The following is a 14,361-nucleotide window of genomic DNA, read 5'->3' as shown; positions in this document are numbered from 1 at the left end:
CCATCTGGATGTAACTGGCCAACCTAACATTATTACTGAAAAAGTAAAATAATGAAATTATTCTTCAAATGACATTAAAATATATTCTTGATCAAGACATTAAAACAAAACAAAAAAAGCCAGAAGTAGTTAACATATGAGATGACTGATAATGTTTTGTTCCTTCAAAATGTGTACACATGATTAATGTAAACTACAGGCTATACCTCTAATGGATAAATGAAAGAGGAATCAAACGTAATGACCGACTACAACACTGCAGTATTGAAGAGAGCTGATGGGCCTTATATGCACAGCAGGTGACTTTGGGACTTCCTGTATTTGTTCTGGCAGCACCAGTATTAGGTTAGTCGGACCATGACACACGTGTCCACCAACCCATATGCAATAACTTATCAATTATCAAACAAATCCCTTATTGATATTATAGCTTTGGGGCATTGCAGCTGTCGAATCTATATTTCAATCGGCTGTCCCCTGATTAAAAGCTGTAAAACCAATTTGGTTTGTTCCAGTTTATCTCAGATCACATATCAGCTGCGGAAAAAATATGTTTTTCAAAACAATACAGCCGCTTGCAGTATAAAATAATCCTGGACGTAATAATGGCAAAAGTTCCTCTTGTCCAGTTTAGTCTTTCCTTCAGCTTAGATACCCGACCTGTCTATGCCCCAATAACACACCGGCTGCCACTGCTTGAGAAGCTAGCTCAAGAAGACATGAATCAGGCTGTAACCAGGTACATTTGGGACTTTATCTGTGCCTGATTGTATCACCTGTCTTCCCACTGCTCTCCTCTCTGCTGCATATTGTGCTCTGTTGCTTTATTACCCGTCATCAGCATCCAATTTATCTCAGCATTTCTTAAGTGTACGTTGTCTGCTGAACAAATCCCTCTGTCTCTACTAAGCCAGTTGCAGTGATCCCACTGCGAAAAGTAATACACAGAAGTGAGATGGGCTCCTCCACTCACAGAGGGGGAGTTCGGCCTCTCTGATACTTGAACAACCCCCCCCCACCCCCCCTCTGCAGTGTTATAAATAACCAGCTCTTCATCTGACTGACCAGACTGGGGCTTTGAGGGACTATTATCTCTCTGCAGTTTGTTCAACAACCAGGCAGACAGAAAACACACACACACACAAAAACAAAAACACACCCACACACACTACACAGATAACCTCCTGAGAACCGAGAGAAAATAGTGTCTTCCAACTTCTTGTTTTTATTGATTTTCTACCTATTTAGAGTTAAATAAATTGAAACATTTTCAAAATTGTTTTGTTTTTAAATGTTACAGCATGTTCACTGTAGTGGAACTCAGGACAATTTCGTGTGAAAAGACAAACAAATATAGAAGATAAACTAACAAATTATGGCTATAGAGTGATATTAAACCAATAATACATTACACTTGATTTTTAAACTCATTCATCCATCTGGGTTGTTTTGCTTGTTGGTTGAAGGTTGGTAGAATTGTTTTTATTACAACTGAACCGTATGTCCAGAACCAACATAGAACAGATGTTTATTTTAATTTTGATTATCTAAATTAATCCTTTGTTTATCATTATTTACTGTTCTTCATCTATTATTTTGCATGTTTAATTTTAAGCGTTGATATTTCTGGAAATGTAGAGGAATATCATGCATTTGGTACACCTCCCATACAATGTTGAGTCATTAAATACCTAAATATTGTCCCGGTGTCCACCATAGTTGACATTCATAAAAGGACTATTACTTAATAAACAAAAAACTGAAATGCTTTGAGAACTAAATATATCATTCCTGTCATGTTAATAAACAAGAAAATATATGAATATCATAGTAAAAAAGACAATAATTCAGCAATATTTGACTCTTTTTTTTTTTTTTAACCTTTTAACTTCCCTAAAATGTGCTGGCTGATCTTGTGTCAAAACAAAGAGGAAGTTGTCATCATCCCACCCGACACATGTGCTATCACTGGAAAGCCCAGGATGTCCTCTTTAGAGTACAGCAGGACTTGATAGGAGAACTCAGATCAGTCAAAAAAAAGGGATGCAAAACCAAAATGTCCACCACAGAGGGCACAAATGATAGGGCTGGGTCTCGGGGGAAGGAAATAAGCACAACAAGAAAGACAAAGAAAACAGATATTATATGAAAGAGCAGAAACAACTATTTAACCAAACACTGTTTGGCTATTTGGGTTAATGTTGGACATTTGGTATTCTTTGGGATAGTGTGGCATTCTGCACATCAAACTTCTTGCTTTTATGCTTCGCTTTGACAACATTTCCCCACAAGATCAGTTTGAATGCAAAACTACTGTTGTTACATGTTTATGAAATGAGATGAATCTGATAACTGATTTGACACTATGGCTGCTATAGTGTTTTTAAAGGGTTGTAATGGTTGTTGCTATATTTGGGACCTATCTGAAGAGTAAACAAAAGTGTTTACAAGTAGTTTGGATTTTAAAAACAGATGTTTGTTTAATAAATATGTCACATTTATATTTTTCTTTTAAAGCAAGATCTATAAATAAGTTTGAAATTAAGCTCCTCAGATTGGATAGGTGAACATCTGCACTCTCCTTTAAAAATGAGAAATGTTAAGTTTTGTATGTTCAATGCATACAGAATACCAACTAAGAATAGTGCAGACAAATAAATATATAATAAAATAAATGTTTATTCATGAAGTCCCCATTCAGTCAGGCTCGTCTTATATGAGTCTATTTATATTTTTTGGTTAAGCATCTCAGTATTTGAGGCTAGCGTGACTGAGAGAAATTGAAAGCACGTTATCTCATCTTAATGACATTTCATGCAAGTAACACAAGGAACATTATGGCTGTTCAAATATGATAATGTATGTACGCGAGTAAAATAATCCCCTGACACTGATTCATGTTAGCTGATAACTGTTAATTATACTTCAGTGTTGTGATTAGATATTAGTCTCAAGCCTTTTGTTAAAGAATGTAGGAAAATTAAAAAACGATTGCTAAATGGATTCAGTAAATCTCCCAAAGTAAGTGCACAACATAGATAGATGTTTGTCTGGTATCTGAGGACCTCTACTGGCCAACAACAGAATTGCTAACAGCAGTGGTAAAAAAAGAAGAAGATCTACGGCGCAGTGTTGAAAAATACAATCCTTTATTCAACATTTACCATATTACATGTCGTGAGTTGTTTTATTGACCATAGTAATAGTAATGGCCTGTAGGTCAATCCATAATTGGCCTACAGAAATGTAAAAAAATATTTTGAAAATGTGTGGTAAAAAAGTATATAAAATGTGTCTCATTGAATAACAGCCCTTTCAAAAATATATTTACAATAACATCAATGGTGAAACAAGACAACAGCCTCAATGCTGTTAGAATATGTTCAACTAAATAGCTCAATGTGCCTGTGTGCAGAAAATAAATGCTCATTTTATATAAGTTAAATATGCTTACGGAAAAGGGAATTTGCTTTGGTATGAGCACGTTATCACTTACATATTTCCTCTTTTCATAGAACCCTCCCCCCTTCAAGGCCTCCATGTCATTTGTAACTTTGGTCATTTTTGGAAAAACCCATTGTGCAATTTAACTGTATTTCTGAGAAAGTCCAGAATGACGTGCTCTTCCCCTTCTTGATTTAAAATGATGAGTAAGTGTGCCATGCCACAAATTCTTCTTTCGGTCATGACGATGACGAATTATGAATAAAACCCCATGTGTGTAGAATGGCTTATGAATTGTTTGATGTTAATTATTCTGCTTTGGAAAAGTCCTTTTGCTGAACCTAAATTAGGAAATATACATAATATGTTGGTCTTAATTGTTTTCTTTTTGGGTTAAAAATAAGGCTACATAAAAAAAAAGCCATCGAAGCTAGTCTTGACACTACTGCTCAAAATCATGTGGTTTACACCATAAGGCAGTGACTGTGAGAGTCATTAGCTCAAAACATACTAATAATATACACTTTGTGCTTTTGGAATAGTGCTTAATCCCCGTTTCATCCCGGTGCTCTGGTCTAGATGTCCCGCTTGAGTTTTTCAATGTTGAAGTCGCTGTCATGGTCCAGTTTGGAGAGTGTCTTCCTCACCCGCAGGGCAGTGAGGCGGGCTGGTGGGCTCTGGTACCAACACTCCTTCATGATCTTCACAATGGCCGTCAGAATCTGGACACACAGAGACACATTGTAATATACCTGGTCATCCCAGGAGAATGAAACATGTGTGGCACCGTTACTGTGTATCCTGCAGCCTGTGGGCTCTACACTCATCATCAGGTGTTTATGTTGATGTGTTTTCGCGCATGCTGTTTATCTCGCTGAACTGTAAATGAAAAAATAGATTGACGCTAAAGGTTGGAAGTGGTGATAACCTGTGCAGAGATTATAGTAACCCTGGAAAATATAATTGCACTTGTCTGAGTCTGAGTGTGTGTGTGTGTGTCATTAGATGGCCTACAGGGTGGGAATGGAGCCTGTTGTGCAGACTGGGCCTCTGCTGGTCCACACACACCACCTTCTTCATCTCCTCAAAACTGGGATCCACGGGCACCAGATCAAAGAAGGGAGGCCGGTACTCTTCCACAATCCCTAAAACAATCCAAAAGAGAAAACAATTATTCATTGTGTCACTTCTTCTCTAGTACAGCATAAGTACAACTACTAAACACTTAAAGGGCAGTGGGTGGCTGCAATAATATTGTAACCCATTATCAACCTCATGAGTAGATGACTGTTATAACTTTCATTTTACTCCTCAAACATTTTCAGAACATACATTCCTCTTCTTGAAAGGCTTGAAAAGCACATTTGTAAATTGCGATAGTCCGTTGTGGGAGTTTTGTAAAGTATGTTTGACTAAACAAGAGAGCAGGGAGAGATATCAATTCCCTGGTGAATACACTGGGATGGAGATCTGCAAGGCCTGCTGAGTGAGAGTGAGTGTGTGTGTGTAAGTTATGAATGTCTATCCATCTGGACTGTGTCTGTGTCTGTGTGTGCGCGTGGTCGTTTGACCATGAATGTGTGCTTGCATCTGGACTATGTACAAGACAGTGCTGACACCAGATAAGACTGTTTATAATTACTGCAGTGCTAATCATGAGAGAGGATAGTCGAGACAGACACAGACTAGGAAAACACTGGTGCTGACTGCTGAGAGACATGGGACGGATTGCCTCTTATGTATATGGAGCCATGCAGAAAGGACAGAGAAGACACATTTCAATATGACGTGCCTGATGGGTAGTACTATAGCTTTTTACTTTTAATTTAAAAAAAGAAGTCATTGTTTATTACTGTTATTCACTACCTAATTGTCCCGGTTTTCAACACAGTTTAAATAAGAATTATATTGTTTTCAGCCGTCGTTTTGATGTTTTTCTTGCTCTGTACCATTAATTTTTGGCGAACCCAATAAAAAGACAAACAATGCACCATCTGAATTCAAGCCAGATTTTTCTGGATGTGTGTCCATCACTATGTCGTCACGGCAGTAGCAATGACTCTTTCAACTCTTTCCAACTGAAAGTAGTACACGAACGGTTTGCTTTCAAGCCAAAGAGAAAGTTGGTCTGTTCTAAAGAGCTCCAGGAGGCGTTCTCCTTCCTCTGTACTCCATGGAAATGCTCCCTTCTGCTCACACTGCAACAGTAGCCTATATTTTTTAGCTGCGCATGATGCAAATGCCAACAACATCAAAGTTGGCCAGATAGCGAGAGCAAATAATTGTAAAGGCACATTCTTCTAATTGGTTGTTGCCTCCTCACCATTGACTATTGTCCTGCGGGTAATTTCCCAGAAGACAAGGCCCAAGGCCCAGATGTCAGTTTGCTTATAGGACTCAAAGACATCCATACGAATAGTCTCATCCAGCACTTCAGGAGCCATGTAGCGCTTGGTCCCCACGCGAGGATTGTTGCCCACATCCAGGTAGTCATGAGACTGAGAGTGTATCACAGCCAAACCTGACAAGAGTAGACACAGCAAACAGATGCATTTTAATTTAATTGATAGTGAATTACACAACTATGAAGATCAGCATGAAACAGCTGTTTCATCTTAAATCAATTAATCTTAACTATTTGCAGAAGTTGGAAATGGATACAACTACAAGTCTAACAGATGATTTGAGATGTTGCTGTCCTTGCTTCTGCACAACCATCACCTAGGTCAGCGATGCAGCACTGTCCATTCCGCTTCACCAGGATGTTTCGGCTTTTCAGATCTCGGTGGGCGATAGCTGGCTTTTCCTGGGAGCTGACAATCTCAGTGTGAAGGTGGACCAGCCCGCAGGCCACAGACATGCACATCTTCAGGCAGCTCTCAGGCTCCAAGCTGCTGTACTGCAGGAAGTCGTAGAGGGAACCCAGCTCATGAAAGTGGGTGACGAGCCACAGCTGGGTGCTGGAATTCTTGGACGTCATGTCAGAGGCTATAAAACCTAAAGACAGAATAGGGGACTGCTATTTCAACATCTGTCTTTCAGTTGATGATTTAAGAAATGACAGCACCTTTCTCTGCACGAAAAAAACTAAACTCTTTTATCTGCTGCCCTACCCAGGATGTTATCGTGTCGCAGCTGCACAGTATTGTAGATCTCCGTCTCTCTGAACCAGGACTGCTCATCTCTTGATGAAAATATCTTGACAGCCACACTCTCACCCATCCAGGTTCCCCTCCACACCTCACCATACCTGCCTTTACCTGGAAACCGAGTTACAATTACTCAACTGCAAAGTAATCAACAAAACAAAGAAGAGCAGCAGTGGTGAGGAGGGAGACTGACCGACACACTGGATCAGTGAGATTTGTCTGGCCATAGTTCTTTGGACCAGATAGGGCAGCCCTGTCCCACTCCCTGATGTACAAAACTCATCAAAGATATCCTGAGACAGAGACACAGAAATAATAAACAAATTCAAAATTGTGAACATATTTTGAAGGTATTTTGTTTCATCAAATGTCTCTTACGCCGTAGGTGGGGTCATCTCCATGAGGAGCCTTGAGCATGGTGACATCATGCTCTTCGATGTTTGTCAGTTTGCAATGTACACGACGGAAGCGCAGGAAAAGCACCAAGCCGCAGACGCTGGCAGTTATGATGAACAGCAGCAAAGACAACGTGATCCACAGCTCTGGACGAGTGAACGCTGGGGGCGTTGTGGTCGGCTCTCCATCTGGAGATCCATGCACACAGACACACACTTAGGTTTGAGGAACATTTCAACACATTGAAGAGGAAATGTTTGGTTTTTTTGCAATTAAAGAAAACACAAAACAAAAAACTAGGAACGACACATTAAATGTGCTCTAACTGACCACCAGGGGGAACCAGTTACTACCGAGAGCAACGCTTTGAGTCCCATCAGTACAAAGTAATGCAGGATGTGCTCTGAACTGTGTGACTGAGAGGACTGAATGACAATTAACTAAGAGGCCCAGATCCACAGACTCATACATGTGTTGTTATAATATAGTCAAGCAAAAGCTGTGGATACTGACTTATGTTTGGAGGTGGTGTGGTGAAGGCGTTGCACAGATTCTCTCTGCAGCAGTGGACAAAGAAGCGCTCAAAGGAGGTGTAGCACTGCTCCCTGTAGTTTACTGAGGAGAAACAGCCCCTCTCCTCATTTTCGTTGACCCAGGTGTAGAAGCAGAGGTCTCCTCTGCAAGTCCCGTTTACGCATGTGCCTTTTTTATTCTCGCATCTGCAGAGCAGCTTCCCATCGTCTTCAGAATCTGAGGCAAAAGGAAGTACACACAGCCAGTGTTGATAGAAAGGCTATTACCGGCCTTACGAGTCAGTAGTAAGTTGAGAAACTGTCTGCCACAGATGATTGATCTGGAAGTTGTAAAAGAAGAGCAAGGCCAAAAACACACAAATAACTATTCAACAGTGACACTCTACTACTTAAGAGATGTGGCCTTTTCAAGGGGAAACCCGATGGGTTATAGAAATAAACTTGTTAATGACATTCCCCGGCAGCCATAAGACATCACATAGATCACAAAGACTGTGTAGTTAACCAGGAGAAGTGATTGAATAAGAAAGAACCATAGACAGTTACAATTCTGAATGGCAAAGGAAGAGGTGTTATTTTAGTACTTTTGTGTTACCCTTTTCATGCACTCAGTAAAAGTCAAGTGACTGTGTGCATGAAAAGGCACAAAGACATGCAGCAAAGGCATTCTCATATCTAAATGTCCAAAACAAAGCTCTGGAGAAAAGACAAATAAAAGACAATAAAAGGGAGGACCACCTAATAACCAATTTTTAAAACAGACTATTTGTAGTCTAAGCTAAGTTAAATATTTGACCACTAGGACACAGAGAGACTCGAGCAGCTGACAAAGCATACATATTCCTGAGCCTTGGAGTTGTGCGTTGGACAACCATTACCTGAATTGATATTTGAATGGTTTCGCCACGCATTCATTTACTTTGACTCAGGGAAGGTAGGGTGCACTCTGCCTACCCGAGCTTGTCTGCTGGAAACAGGTACCTATTGTTTTACACTCGAGGATTGGTGAGAATCGTGAGACAGAACCATACTGTCCATGTTTTGATTCTCCAGCTCGCACAAAGAACACAAAACTGCATCCTCAATGGGCTCTGACATACCCGTGACCCCTTCCCTAATAGCCATGTGATTATTTGTCAGACATCTTTAATGGAGCTTTCAATGAATAAGTGAATGCTCTTAACAACACATATTTTCAACATCGGACCCCTCACCTGCATGGATAGCAGAGATCCACAGACACGCCACAACTAGCACAACTGTGAGCACAGCAGAGCGTCCCATCTCTGTAAAACAGGAACAAAATAATGAATAACAATTAGTATTCTCAAATGATTATAATATAATTAGTGTTTTCAAAATGAGACACCAGACATTTTATTGAGGCATTATGGAAAGGATATGGCCCTGACTAACTTATTAGTGTCTATATGGAGTCGGGCAGTGGCTAAAGACCGGACTTTGGCAGAGGAAGCTATGAGGTCAAAAACAACAGCCCGAGGGCCCAGTCTGTCTGCCTGGGTTGTAATTGCATTGGGTGGGAAAAGGAGGCTGGTTCGGGAAAAGAGACTGTAACAGCACTCCAAAATGTTTGTGTATGTGTACTAGACTGCGTGTGGCGCTGTGCTACCCAGTCTCCAGGCCTGTCGACTCCTCGACTGCCCTGCTTGCAAAGTAAATATTGATGGCTGCGCTTCCTGCCATTGAGTGGCCCCACCCGGCTGGCCCGGCGAGACTGAGGTCTGCTCATTGTTTTGGGCTGCATTGCTGAGGGTCACGAAAGCAGGAGGGCCTTCATACACAAAGTCTGTAACCTGACTCCCACGTAGCCTAGACCTGTTGCATTTCATCACAACTATTAGTAAAAAGTGTATTTTGTTTTGTTTAAAACACTGTAGACATATTTACTGTGAGAGATATAGTAAATATAAAAGCCTCTTGTTTTTTTATGTTCTGTGCACAATTTAGACTACATATTCCTTGTCAGCAAGGAATGATAAAACCCACACAGGAACACACCACCCAAATGAACCCTGGGGTCTTTTAAAGTCTTTCTTTCTCATTATTTAGTAGTATTACTATCACTTTAAAAGCACATCTTTTGGAAATGATGTTGTTTGAAAGGCCTTGAGTTAGAAGCAGTTTAGCTGGCTAATGTGGCTTGGCACTATTTGCTCAGACTCTAAATCTACTGAGGCCTGCTGGCAGCTTCATTAATCATCAACGCAAGAGGAGGAAACTATTCTTGTAGAATCATATGCAACACCTGAGGTCTGTCCTGTGACCTCTGAGGTGGATGTGGCTTAAATCTCACATGCGCGCGATTGCCACTTGGGCTGTGTGCATTTAGATACAGGAGACAGCAGCCATACAGGCCGACTGAAGCCCAAAGAGGATACAAGGTGGTTCCGGACAGCGAACACCTCGAACTGGCAGGTTTGAGTCTTTTTCCTGTGTCACTGGCCAAAAAAAACAATGCATCACCAGTTCGACAGCATGTTGCTACAATTAAGATTTAAACATAATGTAGAATCAGAATGAACTTAGAAAATGAAGGCACAGACCGGTTGGCCATAATAAATACATTATTTTTAGACAGACTGATAACATACTGCGTAAAAAAACAAATTCATGTAAATAGAATGCTGCTCCAGCTAGTCTGTAAATAAAAATGGGACTATACTTTCTAAAATAGTAACTTGTTTTGCTTTACTGCAAGTGAACAGCACTATGATTATTTGTCAAATATTCTTACAGAAATCCTACTTCACACATGGCTAATAACCCTTGACCTGCACACATCTGGCAGAGGAACTTACACACGTCAGCAGCACAATACCACGGATATCCTCCTTTAGTTTTGATGCATGTAGCTAGATATATTTAAGTATAACCTACAGGAAGCCATCACATTACCGTAGTCATTTCACGAGTCAAGTGTCACAAACGAAAAACCAGAAGAGGGAACGTGTTGAGGATGAATATCTGTATTTTAACTTTTTTACTGATCTGCCACTCACTGTGTCGGCTTATCTTTGTCATTCCAATAATGTTTATCTATTGTCTTTAAAATGCATCTATTGTTTACTCATAGCTGGATGTTTTTAATTTAATGAGAACATGTTCTGAACAGAGTGTTAAATCAAATGGGGAGTCTCTGCTAGATTAGATTTACATTTGACATGAGAAAAATGTCTGTTCAGCTATCTATAGACTTTCCTCCTCTGTGGGTTAGCTGTGAGGCTCCAGCTCAACAGATGAAAACCCAATGCATGGTGCTCTGACTTGCTAAAAACACAAGCCATATTACACTTTTTTTTAAGCACTTCCTGTATCATGTAACCTACATGCCTGTGGTGGTTAATGTGGGTTAATGAGGAAAAGCCAAAACATTATACTCCACCCACACAATTAACATATTCCCATAGGAGGGGCATGACTGTGTCTTATTTCCTCTAGCTATCGTTTTTATCATCCTAACATAGGCGAGAGCAATAATCACGTCCTCCATCGTAGGCAGCCTGACTTTAGATTCCAGCACACTTCCTTTCTGAGCTCTCTCCATTCTGTCCAATGTTACACCCTCCTGACCCAAGGGGAAAAGATCCATTGTCATCTCTTCCTCTCATCTACACAGCTTTAACTCTGCGAGGCAGATCTCTCATTCCATCTGGATGACTCTGTGTGGGTATAGTGGGGAAATGGCATCGCGCAGCAGCATCCAACAGCCCCTTAACTATAGGCCTCGTCATACCAAACAAGTCCTATAACTCTGGAAAGTTACTTTAAGCACTGTGACTGTAGAATCTTATATGATGTGGTTTATATGGAAAGATAACATCAAATTATGTTTAAAAAAAATTAAATAGCCACACAAGTAAATCACTTGTGTCCTCTGTGTTGTGTGTTGTTGTTAAGTGGTAAAAGCCTTTTGTGACTGCGCTAGTCACAGCAACAGATCATATCTTCATTTCACAGACAAAGCTAGGCTTGGCAGGCTTCATGGCTCAGTCACTGTCTGCATGCTCTCACATGCATACCTACGATGAATGCAGCTCTGTGGAAGAAAAGCATGTATATTCGTCCGACACACTGCACACAAATTGGTCTTTCTAAAAGTGAGAAACGCATGTAGGAATGAGTATGAGGCACACAAATCTTATTTCAATGACCGACAACAGCCACCCACCTTCAAGAAGCTGGTGACTTATATCAGGACCTATACACAAAAATAGAAAATGGCTCCTGTTTGTGTGTTTGTTTGTGTGTGCGTGTGTGTGTGTGCGTGTGTGTGCGTAGTCGTTTGAACATGAATGTGTGTGTGTGTGTGTTGGGTGAAGTGCAGTGATGGATAATCAATAAACAATATGCAGGAAGGAGAGATGCTGCTTTGATTCATGATTTAAGTTCAACACCTCCAGCAATTATGCCAATTCTGTACATGAGAGGAAAGAGGTATGAACATTTGCTATAAAGTGGAGTCACATAAAAAGTCTTACTTCAAGGAGTACTACCTCCACACTTACATGTGTCTGTTAAACTATAAACTAGAAGGGATTACTGTATTGTAATGAAACATATTAAGCCTGGTTTTAATATTAAAATGTGTTTCCAAATTTATTAAAATCTGCATTTATGGTTGAAAATGGCTCTAAGCACTATCAGTCGACTATTTGAGACAAATCTACGTCATGAAATAAAAGAATATTAAAGTTCTCTTATCAGATACCCCGGCATCGGTTGTTTTTACTATTAAGTATCCACTGTGTACATCTGGCTAGTGAGCTAGCAAACATTATCTTGGTAATTGGTCCATGTTATCATGCTACTGTCACACTTAGGCTCAGACCTAAAGTCTCACTTTAACTTAAAAACACATATTTATGTATGATGTAAAAAAAGAATGACCCTGAAGTATTACATCATCATGCATGATATACTTTTATCATCATTTTATCATAATTGCTGATGCTTTGTTATTCAAGCATCAATTTATGTATGTAACCTGTTGAGGGGGAAGTACCTTTAAATCCTTTTGGGTTGTTCGTATTTATCATACGGTAATACATTTTAATGTGCTTAATCTGTGAACGTATCTTGTAATTATAGCCTAGCAAGTTGATACCGATATATGATAGTTTAAGAAATATGGTACGATTATGTGAGCCAATAGCCTTTTCTTTTTACATGAACAAATAAACAACTACAAATAGGACATAGTGGGACATATTAAATTTGATGGGTAATACATAAACTGTCAGTCAGTGCTCTTTGGTGGACAAACTATGTCTGTAATGGCAACACTGCTACCTCACTATGATACGACATCTGCAAGAAGCAAATATTGCCAATTTATCGACTTTATTGATTTATCGGTCTGGTAGTTGAACATGTAACTATCGGTAGCTTTAAGATACATTAAGGAGAGTCGAAATTTAATCAAATTCCTTCATTAATTTAGTGTAAAATGTAGTGTGCAGAATCAACATACCTCCACATTGTGCTTTAAGATCTAAAGAGTTTAATAAATTTGATTTATTATGGCTACCCCATTTTTTCATGATAATGAGTGCACAGGAGATGGCTTCAAGAACATCCTTTACCTTCAGGTCAAATGGGCCACCTTTTGACACCTGTTGTTCATCTGCAAACACGTGGAGTGATGCCAAAGGTGACATGGCATCCAGTGATATCTATATTTACATCTTTGCATTTTACTAGTTAGGAAATTACAGCACAGCATAAAACACACACACAGAAAGACAAAACAAGTGTGTTCCCCATAAGCCTACCTGTTTTCTACTCGCCTTTTAACCCGACAGACTCAAACGTCGCACGACTCCCATATCACAGCGAGCTGGAAGCAGCCCTCCCTCCGCGGCCAAAGTGCTTCAAATACAAAATAGTGCGTTTTTAAACGCAACTGTCTCCATTTTATGAGAGAGTCGTTGTGCTTTTCGTCTCAGCAGCTCAAATGCAGATGTTCACATCCTTTCCTGCTTCGCTGACGTTCACCCGCCGTCTCTGGGAACACTTTGTCCGAAGTTTTTTCCTCCCCCTGTTGCTCCAAATATTAAAACAGCCCGCTTGCTTCTCAAAACGTGACACCTCCGCTCGTGAAAGTAGTGCAAAGTGAAAAGAACCGGCAGCTGTTTGCTGGCAGGACGACAGCCAACGCGCCGATGTCAGCCGCTATCTCATCTCATCTCGGGCCAAATCTGCGCTGATAAAGCCTCGTCGGGTTGGAGCCGGACTGCTTCCGCGTTGAGAACCTCACGATTGAAAGATCTCTGCAAGCCCGAAGTATGAACGCTTTCTGTTGTGGTCTCCAGTCCCGATCTCAAGGCAAGATTACAGATTTCTAAATAGGATACAGCTCTGTCCCACCCCTTATTGTCCCGCACGGCTCCGCTCGGCCCGGAATGTGTTCTCATAGCGGTTTTCCTGTTTCTTGCTGAACCTCTTATTTCCCTCTTTCCCCTGTGGATTGCTGTCATCACTGCACTGAAAGGAATGTGCTTCAAAGTGCCCACCAAATAATAACATGTCTGTGGTCAAAAACAAGAAGGACTTAGTACTTTTACCAGTTTGCATCACTTTTTTACTATATTCCTATTTAAAAACAATATAAATGAGCCAGTGGAGGCTGTATTATGTAGCTTATTATGTTAACAGTTATATGAATTTATGATCCCCTCCAGACATGTTACCATTTCCATATGAACTAAACTTTATTAATACTGTAAATCCAGAATGATTATGCAACAATGTAATAACAGAACAGTTGATATGGTGAGTAGTTAGTGCACAGTTGTTTATTTCCACATCCAACTTTTGGA

At 40.2% G+C, this 14,361-nt stretch overlaps 1 protein-coding gene across 1 annotated transcript; it reads right to left on the bottom strand.

The window, feature by feature from the left end:
• Positions 1 to 3,127: 3,127 nt before the first annotated feature.
• acvrl1 (activin A receptor like type 1) lies at positions 3,128 to 13,924 on the bottom strand. Its single transcript, XM_056423571.1, has 10 exons — positions 13,315 to 13,924; positions 8,737 to 8,808; positions 7,503 to 7,739; positions 6,972 to 7,177; positions 6,787 to 6,886; positions 6,558 to 6,704; positions 6,166 to 6,441; positions 5,768 to 5,965; positions 4,459 to 4,589; positions 3,128 to 4,166 (listed from the first exon to the last, which is right to left on the bottom strand). Exons 2-10 carry the CDS (start codon positions 8,804 to 8,806, stop codon positions 4,020 to 4,022), a joined length of 1,512 nt encoding a protein of 503 aa, XP_056279546.1. The 5' UTR covers positions 8,807 to 8,808; positions 13,315 to 13,924; the 3' UTR covers positions 3,128 to 4,019.
• Positions 13,925 to 14,361: the final 437 nt, after the last annotated feature.

Source organism: Pseudoliparis swirei, chromosome 9, assembly GCF_029220125.1.
Source record: "Pseudoliparis swirei isolate HS2019 ecotype Mariana Trench chromosome 9, NWPU_hadal_v1, whole genome shotgun sequence".
NCBI classification, from domain to species: Eukaryota; Metazoa; Chordata; class Actinopteri; order Perciformes; family Liparidae; genus Pseudoliparis; species Pseudoliparis swirei.
This window is presented reverse-complemented; position numbering and strand designations above follow the sequence as displayed.

Bases quoted from the DNA above. Each gene is read 5' to 3' on its own strand.
- acvrl1 (XM_056423571.1), bottom strand. From the start codon at position 8,806: ATGGGACGCTCTGCTGTGCTCACAGTTGTGCTAGTTGTGGCGTGTCTG. The intron at 7,740-8,736 runs GTGAGGGGTCCG...CTTTTGCCTCAG, and splicing joins GATCTCTGCTATCCATGCAG to ATTCTGAAGACGATGGGAAG. The intron at 4,590-5,767 runs GTGAGGAGGCAA...GGATTGTTTTAG, and splicing joins CCGCAGGACAATAGTCAATG to GGATTGTGGAAGAGTACCGG.